This window comes from Mycetomoellerius zeteki, unplaced genomic scaffold, assembly GCF_001594055.1.
Source record: "Mycetomoellerius zeteki isolate Tzet28-1 unplaced genomic scaffold, Tzet1.0 scaffold358, whole genome shotgun sequence".
NCBI lineage: Eukaryota > Metazoa > Arthropoda > Insecta > Hymenoptera > Formicidae > Mycetomoellerius > Mycetomoellerius zeteki.
The window spans coordinates 103852-113338 of record NW_017257347.1 but is presented as its reverse complement, the minus strand read 5'-3'; the positions used below and the strand labels follow the sequence as shown (position 1 = coordinate 113338).

The window sequence follows — 9487 nt, the reverse complement described above, 5'->3', positions numbered from 1 at the left end:
TAAAAGGATAGTATATCTTACATATTAAAATAATTTATTACGATGACTATGCCCGGTTTGTTAAAAATCATTACAAGCACAGGACGGAGACGAATCCTTAATGGATAGGTATTTGATTACGATACTCAGAATACGTAGAAAAGCATGTGAAATTAAGCGATTTAATAACCTTAGCATGATACATTACAGCATAATTATGACATGACATTATGATATGACATATTATCGTATCGGGCACCTGCACCGCCACTTTGCACCTTTCTATCTTCTCCATCACTTATCGTTGAACGGAGAACATAGAGAAGCGAGACGACTGCAGGATGCGCAGGACCTCAATCAGTTGTCGATTAATGTAATCTCTTTTGTGTTAGGATCAAAGTAAAGCAAAGGGGGATACACTTCGTATTCGGTAGGTCTTTCTTATTGGAGATATCGTTAATTAGTAAACCCTGAACGGTATAATAGAACTCTGGTAGAATTTTAATTCTTTCTTTATATGTGAAATTTTTCACATATAAAAGATTATTATTTCATTTTAAAATGTTGTATGTCTATATTTATTATCTATTTTGAAAAAAATTAATTTTTGAATTTCATGATATATATGATGTACCATATGTTGTTCTAAAGTACATGAAAATTTCTTTAATTTCGTATTTTTATATGAATTTATATTGTTTAGAATTTAAGGCACATTTAGATGACGATCGGAATTCTCAAGAACGAGTACGAATTGTATTCAATTAATACATAATATATATAATTATACATATGCACCAATAATATCATTTTTTACGGGTCTATTATAAACGTAAATTTTCAAATGAATCATTACGGAAATACCTAAATGACTGTATTGTAATTGCCTATACTTCAAGTCCACGTTTTCACGACGTTATTTGAAAAAGGAACACGGTAGTGTCGCTGCGCTTGTCTCAGCGCTGAGACACTACCGTGTCTCCTGATTACTTTTCTCATCATCCTTTCTATCAGAAAGTGGATGTTATATTGAATCAAGTCGACAGAGTGTTACTTTTATGATATCCGAGAGTTCACAAAAAAAATTTTGACAAAAAACCATAAAAATTTTGTTTTGTTATGGATATTCTCTAAAAATAATTTTCAATAACATTAGGAAAAGATTGCATAAAAAATTAGAATAAATAAATAAAGATTCGCAGAATACAGATAATTCTCACAAAAACAAAAAGAAAACACAGTTAAACCTACATATTTTATCATTCCACTTTTAAATAAGGTTTCTGAAAAAATTAATAAGTTTTTTAAAAATGATTCCACTGTCCGTATAACTTACATTGAATGAATAAACTACGACAATTTATTAGAATACTTAAAGATAAACTTCTATCAAGTTCAGAGATAACGTAGTTTCTAAAATCAAATGTAAAGAATGGGTTCTATATAAGCCAGACAAGCAAAACTCTAATAATTAGAGGAAACGAACATAAGAATCATATAAGATGGAATACAATACAACGTTCAGTAATCACGGAGCACAGATTTTAAATGTTATGTGAATTTGATTAAGAAAACGTAAAGATCCTGAGGATGAGGAAAAGATTTTTTTACAAAAGAGACTGATTTTTCGAAATGTTACACATAAAACAACAAAACTAATGGTTTAAATTTATGAAATGACACGGCACTTCTTGATCCTCTATATTTTAATATACTATGACTTGCTGCTTCCCTCTCTTCTGCGATTTTATATGTAGGTATCGGTTGATGTTTGTCGCGAGGACTTTCATTAGATCCATAGTGCGCGAGCTGTCGACATCTCTAATTATGTCCACGTAACACTTTCATGTAAGTTTTCGACGAAATAATATCATTTTAATTTATAAATAACGATATAAAAAAATTCAATGTTTAGTAAATTTGACAATTTAACGCATCGATGTATAAAATGGACGGATATATGAGGTGACACACGCGAGAACATCACGCTAACATTACTCATCGTCTCGTTAAAAAAAAAAAAAAAAAAAAAAAAACCAATTCTGATTTGAATCTAATCCTTTGTAAGATCAATTATGAAATTGATTGTGACTACACAATTTTTATTTTTGTATTCTTTTATTTATGTACTGAAGAGGACCTAAACCTGAGGTCAAAACATATGTGTTATCATATGTTTGTATTAATTGTATAGAATAAAACATTTTTTTTACACACTGATATCCTGTGTTGACTCAAAAAAGGCAATTACAATTCAATAATTTGTTCATCAGAGCCTAAATTATTATTTTAATTTATTTGGAAATAAATGAATGATTCGAGCCGCAAATCGCACCGTTTGGCATAAACTTTCGTAATATATTGATCTCTCTCGAGTAAGGCAAGGCGGTCTTGCGTAATTCATATTTAAAATATTATCATGCCATCTTATATAATAATACACAGTTTCGCTGAATATAGCATGCTGCGCATAGCATATGCAGTATACAATAATTATGTCCAATATTTTATTTTATTTCGAGCTTTGATGGCAATTGTTACTTAATTAAACTGGCAATTGTTATCGACCTTATGCAAATTACTTTCCAGATTGGTTTTATGGCTTCTCGTATCGCACTATTGCAATTTCTTAAGATATATACAAAACTAGTTATACTTCAGTTATAGGAATCTCTATCCCTGTTGCATCGATGCACTTCAAATGGAGAAAAAGGGTTTCTAAAAAAAAAAACGTTCCACAACCGCGTACCAATTTTGTCTCTTTTTGTTTATATCTATTGGTCGGAATTTTATGATCATTAAGAATAACGAATAAAATTATTATTATTATTATTAAAGGTTCTTTTTTTTTATATCAATCTGTATAAAGAATAAAAATTTATTTCTTTCATTTTCTTATTCTAACTTCGCTTGTACTTACTCATCGATCTCACGTTCCATCGTCTCCTAATCGTGCCCATCTTGCACGCACAAAATAAAACTGCTATAATACTGCTCGATAGGCTGATCATCGATATAATGATCATGGAGCAACCATATGTGCGATTGACCGTACTCGAAATAAAGAATGCTTAACATTTTTTCTACATTGACGTTCATCCCAGAATCAATAGCCAAGATCAAACGACGCTTTGAATTAAGAATCTTTCATGCAGCATTTTCCAGCAAGGACACAGTGTAACACGGTGAATCATTTCATTCTTGTTTAACGTTAGCAAACAACAAGGATGTAATAATTCACTGTGGGTGCTTTCCAGCAAGGACATAGTCAGACACTGTGTAACACAGTGAGTCGTTTCATCCTTGTTATTTGCCAACGTTATTAAACTGTGTTTCACACTATATCCTTGCTCAACAACACCTATTGATAACGATACGAATAATAATATTACAGCAAAATATCATCAATATCCGAGAAGCGATAACCGCGATGTCATTCCACGTTGATATATTGAAACATTGGGAGCAGTCTTAGCATAGATATTTTTAATATCTCCTGTAAGGTTCCTCCTCTTCGGGATGAGCCGCATTGTATGCCAGAGCCCGTTGAATCTCTATCGGTATTGGTGGCGGTGTCGGCAGATGGGCGCCACTCGCCAGAAAACCATTCTCATCGGCTGTGTAAGTGACCACGATTGGGGTACCATCTGGTGCGGTGTAACTGTATTGACCTCTGACCGCCTCGATCTGATTCGGCCCAATGTTTTTCGGCTGTCCTGTCTCTGCTACGGAAATACCATTTTCTGTATCGTAGCTGTAATAGAAACAAATTGTTTAGACATTTTATGAGGTACCGAAGTACCGTTTACAGAAAGAGAAAAGAATTGCAGTTTATATGATTAAATAAAAATAAATTAATTAAATTTTAAACTATTGTATAAATATATAAACTACTGATGGTTCGTGGATCACCTGTAAATGCAAGATTTGCTTGAGATGGTTCATTTTCGCTTATTTTCCGAAGAATTACTAAGAACCTCAATATTTCATCTTTAAAAAAATTCAGCTTGTAATTTTGCATGAGAATTTTTCATGCAGAATCTGAGTAAGTGCAATTAAAATTCATTTCAAATTATTCAGAAGAACAATTAATTGTTTTTATCAGCTTTGCGATTAACATTTTCGTGTCTACTTTCCCACCGAACTGCCATTGGAAAAACCAGTCGGAGAAAAATACTACTACTTTTGAGATGTTAGGTGGAACCTGGCCAAGTCTCAATATCTCATAGACAGGTGTCACGAGAGGGGCCCGAGTTAGATGCGAAGGGCAATGAGGATGGATGAGGAAGGTGAGCGCGTAGGTAGACAGGCAGGTAGAGGTAAGCAGGTAGGTCGATTGTAATTGTTCAATTGCGCAATTATTACGTGTTGTACAACCGAGTGGCGCATGTATGATTAACATCAAAGCCAATTATGTATCCTTCCTTTGGCCGAGACGGATTCACGGTTTTTGCGATTTCAATTAAGACCGGTCAATTGTTTCAAGTAGCGTCTGGGAAATCATCTACTAGCCTACGCGCAAATGGTCCGCGACTTTGACACGCCCATACGATTATTTTAGATGATAAAGTCACACAAAGTCCTGAAGTTAGAAAGCGTTGAATAATTGATTATTATGGAGGTATGACCGGATCGATGGGAAAAATTTCCAAGGACCATTGAGCTAAATAAAATATTAGGTCGCCCAGAAACAAATGTATAATATAATGTAGAATGAATATATTGCAACATAATCGCAGATTTTTAGTTTTTCGAAGTCAATTATTACAGTTATTAATTGCGTGTAAAATGTGTCGTATATTATAGATTTAGCGTGATGTAAATATCACGGGACGATGCGAGATGATCGATCACCTAATAGATAATTTGATAATAACTGACTTATTGACTGGAGAATCATCTCGTTGCAATTGATTAATTATAGCGAATCATGATATATTAGAAAGTCAGAGCGGGATGAAAACATTTCAACGCGTCTTTGCAAGAATTGACTTTTTGTACAGACTTTCGTGTAGAATTTTTTGCATAATTATTTAGTTTACATAATTATACGATAATTCAAGGTAATACTTCAGGTAGAGAGAGAGAGAGAGAGAGAGAGAGAGAGAGAGAGAGAGAGGAGGGGGATCACGTATATTGCGGAAATAACATAATAATTATTGATACTTAAATTTCGTGTATAATTTTATAAGTCTGAATATGTGTAGGCCTGTAATAATTATCATTAAAGCTGTAACTAATCGTTTTACGCACAATTTTATTTTCTTTACCTATTTCTATTTAAATAAATAAATAAGTAAACATTTAACGTGTCTATGTTGTTAAATTAAATTAAGACATTAATTTTAATCAATTTTTCTCCATCATGTGATGTTTGCATTATATCGAGTATGTTTTAATCGTTATTTCTTCATTCTGGTAAATTAAATTCTTTTGCTACTGTAATTGTAATGTAAATGGTAATTTTGCTATTAAACGATAATATAAAATTTTTCTAAACAAATTCTCTCGATTTTATTATTGTCTCGCAAATTAAAATGAATACACGACTATGAAAATTAATTACTTGGGATAAATAGGATAAAATGATTATGCAAATTTTATTGCATTCCTGAGTCGTAAATGAAGATTAGCCGGAAATTTCTTTGTCGTTACTGAATTTTACATGAGAATGTCCACGAATTCGCAATGCACATGTTATTACTACACCGGAATCCGCACATTTTTTGTGTGTATCTAATTACTATTAAAGCATACTAAACTCAGAAACACTTCCAAGCGACCGTGTAAAACTGTTGGTCTCCGCACGATTCAAATTTGTTTTCTTGTTTGAGAAATATTTTCGCCGTATAAGTCACGAGATTTGAGAATTATTTACGTAGGCGGACAATAAAATAATTGCAATACCGTCCAACAAATGTTGCGCGAGCACGATTGACATATATAATTACAATGTTCAAACTCCTTTTTTGGATGGTAAAAGGATGTCGTCATTATCAAGATTGAAAAATAAGCGGTTGAACAATGCTTATACCATATGTAATAGATACGTACTAACGAGAAACAACTCGACGCATCCCACATCTTTTCAGACAATTATATCGATTCTTCTCAATCAATTACACGCTATCTTTACACGTAGCTTGTAACATATGTATATATATTTCTGGAAAGAAGGCTTTCATCATTAACAAAAATCTTGTTCTAAAGAAAATCAATTCATGTCAATATTGTATTGATAATTAATAAACTACTATCGTTTCCAAACTTTACATTATATAATTATAAAATAAAAAAGATTTTTGATGCTTTTTTTTCTTTAAAAATATTGATATTTTTATACTCATACCATTTACTTAGTTTTATCATCTGATGAAAAAACATATAGAAATCTTGGAACAATATACATAATATACATTTATTAAGAAATAATAATATACAAGTTTTAATATACAACATCACCAAAGCGCGTCACTACTTTCGTGCGTTTCCTGTGCATTAACTACACTTCCTTCCTGCCTATTAATCACTCCTCGATGAAGACACAGCGATAGAATGAGAAGAAAAACGGACGCCGAGCGTGTTAACTTCGCGATTGCATCGACCGAATGCCGCGTATTTTCATATACGAGGCATTCGTTCGAGGGCATCCGCGACTCCTCGAGCGTGTCGAGATCGTTCTCTTGACGAAACGTACGTACACTTCGGCACCGAAATACGTACACTTCAGCACTGAGACTATCTTATACCTGTAAGAATACGATCCATCCGGCGCGGAGTCTTGCGTTTGTCGCAGTATAGCGTAGAAAGGCCGGCCATAGTAATTAGTAGGATTATAATATTGCGTCGGTTGTGGAGTCGTGAACCTGTTAAACTGTGCGTACGCCATCGTCGTCAGACCGAGTAGTAATATCTGTAAAAATGATTAATCGTGTGATGTCAGTTAAAAATTTATCATATCGAGTATACTAATAGCATTCCTACAATAAGGAATGCGCACAGTATACAGAATTATTTGACAGTCTGGAAGTCGATCCCAGTTATTAGAATAATTATATAATTCTCACTAACTAATATATATATATATATAAAATGATAACTTAGTCACAATCCACTTCTAATTGATTAACTAGTAATTCAAAGAGAAAATACAGTTATTACAATTCACTCGTTACTTTGCATCTGTACCCTGAAATATTTAACTGCTACCTATTTGATATTAGATTAGCACTGCGATAATAATATAAACATCGCGCGAAATTATATAATCTTATATGTATTATTCATGTAAAAGGGTCTGCTAGATAGGTAGGTAGGTTGAGATGGGTAGGTAGTTTGGTACGCCGGAGAATTTCGAGTCATTGCAAGAGCCGGCGCGGTTATAAATAATTATACGTTATTCCATGCGTCATAATCCCTGTCTCACGCTTGTCGGAGATTTCCTCCATTGTATTCGAAAAGCCGAGGAGAGTTAAGTGATTTGTGACACAACGCGCAATATTTTTCACGCGGGCTAATGAGAAAAAATAACGATTACAATAAGCATAACGGGTGCTGGAATTGATCCGTATAATGGTGTAAGGCCACGTGTAAGACTCGTTTTCTCAACATCTCATTTTGATCACTCGCATAATACAATTATATCGTACTGAGATAATATATTGTAACACCAGATTTGCACGATATCTCGTCGTAATTGTAACAATCATATTCGCCATCATTTTTCCGAAAATACCTTGTACTATAGACACCGTTTGTGTGTGCTAAACGGAAGTAACGAAATCGACTCCGATAAAATCGTCTTTGTCGCAATCAATAAGTAGATACGTAAAGACTTCTCCGTCGCGAATAAAATGTGAATTTTTATAAATTCGCACGCGCCCCACGATTAGATAATCCAACTATCCACCTTTCGTGCCAAATCTTCTGCGATAATCGATCGCCAAAGCGATCGTGAAATCTTTCTGCATCCAATTGCCATAATTTCATGACGAAATTTCATGATGCTCGATTAATTTTCGATATTTTAAACACATCTAACTTAATAAGAGACAATTGATACATAAAATTTTTATAAAATTTATTTCTACTAATCATGACTGCCACTAGTGTTACTGCGTTTGCCCCTTTCTAGCTAAATATGGAGCAATTTGTTGCAAAAAAACACATTCCTAAAATTTGTTTACGGCTGTAAATTAATAAAAAAAGAACACAAATTAGTGACGAGTGCTATATTCAGTCAAGTCAGGTATTGTAATGCCTAATAATATTTTTGTGTAAATTGTTACGATTTCCAATTCAAGCAAAGTGCGCACTGATTATAATAATAATAAAAAAAAGGGTAAAATAAGATCATATTAAATCGAACGATAATCTTTAGATCTTCATTGAACTATCAAATTGAATTTAAAAATTGAAAAAATCTGAATTGATGCATTTTGATAAAAAATTCAGAGTCAATTTATATTACAATTAATATTCTAATTTTTTCGATTATTTGAGACAAAATTTTATTATATCCCGGTCAAAAATTTTAATTACAAATGCAATTGTTTATTGAATTGATATAATTATTATCCTAAATATATTTAATTGACATAATTATTAGATATCAATTAGAAATGGAATGCGATTAGTCGAAGTCATAACCTCCTGTTTTCAGAAGTTTTCCACTTTTAGTAATTATTTAGAAAATGACTGTGATTAATCGCGAAAGAGTGAATAAAATTAAGGGATTATACTCACAAGGATGTTCATGATGATTTTTAGAGTATTCCGAAAGACGACGATTATTATTAGTGCGATTTGGTGCGCACTTGCGTGGCAGTAAATAATCACACTGTGCGAGACACACTCAGACCTTCCAAAAAGCCACGTACAGAACTCTTGAGCTAACTGCAGTTAGAAACACGAGCTTAGCTGGCCACAGTGAGGCTTTATAGTCACCGAGACGCTCTGCTTGTGCCCTCTTTTTGCCCCGCCATTTTCCGGAGGTTGAAGGGGAGAATGAATCTTGAATGTTACTCGCCGCGTAATCTGCTAACTAAGCAAAGGGTAGTGGATGGTGGTCGGGGGGCTTTCTAGTTAGACGATAGGTAGGTGGTAATTGACGGTCCCTCTCGAGATCAATTCGTGCCTCGTGTCTTTCGTACGTCCGCGTGCGCATCTGCGCCCACGTATCGCGATCCTTTGTGCAGGTGTGTGCACAAGCTTATTAGATTATACACATGCACGTGCTATATTTGCGGATTAGATACACTAGGCAGAAACTAGGAAACGCGAAATCCAAAATCACGGTATATCCTAGAAAGTGTATCCATGATTCGTGCATAAAAAGATATTAAAGAACAACAAAGTATTCAAAATAAAAATCTTTAGAACGCAAAATTTATAACACAAAATAATTATTTTAAAAATCGCAAGCTAATGAATGAGATGATAGAATGATATGATACTTGTCTATTTCGGATATCTCGGATATTTATATTAACTATAGGTAATCGCAATA

General features: G+C 33.5%; 1 protein-coding gene across 1 annotated transcript; it reads right to left on the bottom strand.

The window, feature by feature from the left end:
- Window positions 1-3311: 3311 nt before the first annotated feature.
- Window positions 3312-8885, bottom strand: LOC108725725 (endocuticle structural glycoprotein SgAbd-2). Its single transcript, XM_018452923.1, has 3 exons — window positions 8725-8885; window positions 6729-6892; window positions 3312-3733 (listed from the first exon to the last, which is right to left on the bottom strand). The coding sequence occupies exons 1-3, from the start codon at window positions 8734-8736 to the stop codon at window positions 3466-3468; spliced, it is 444 nt and encodes a 147-aa protein (XP_018308425.1). The 5' UTR covers window positions 8737-8885; the 3' UTR covers window positions 3312-3465.
- Between the last annotated feature and the right edge of the window lie 602 nt (window positions 8886-9487).

What these genes read in the sequence shown, in the direction of transcription:
- LOC108725725 (XM_018452923.1), bottom strand. An exon ending in GATGGATCGTATTCTTACAG is followed by an intron (nt 3,734 to 6,728) that starts GTATAAGATAGT and finishes TTTCTATTACAG; the next exon opens with CTACGATACAGAAAATGGTA.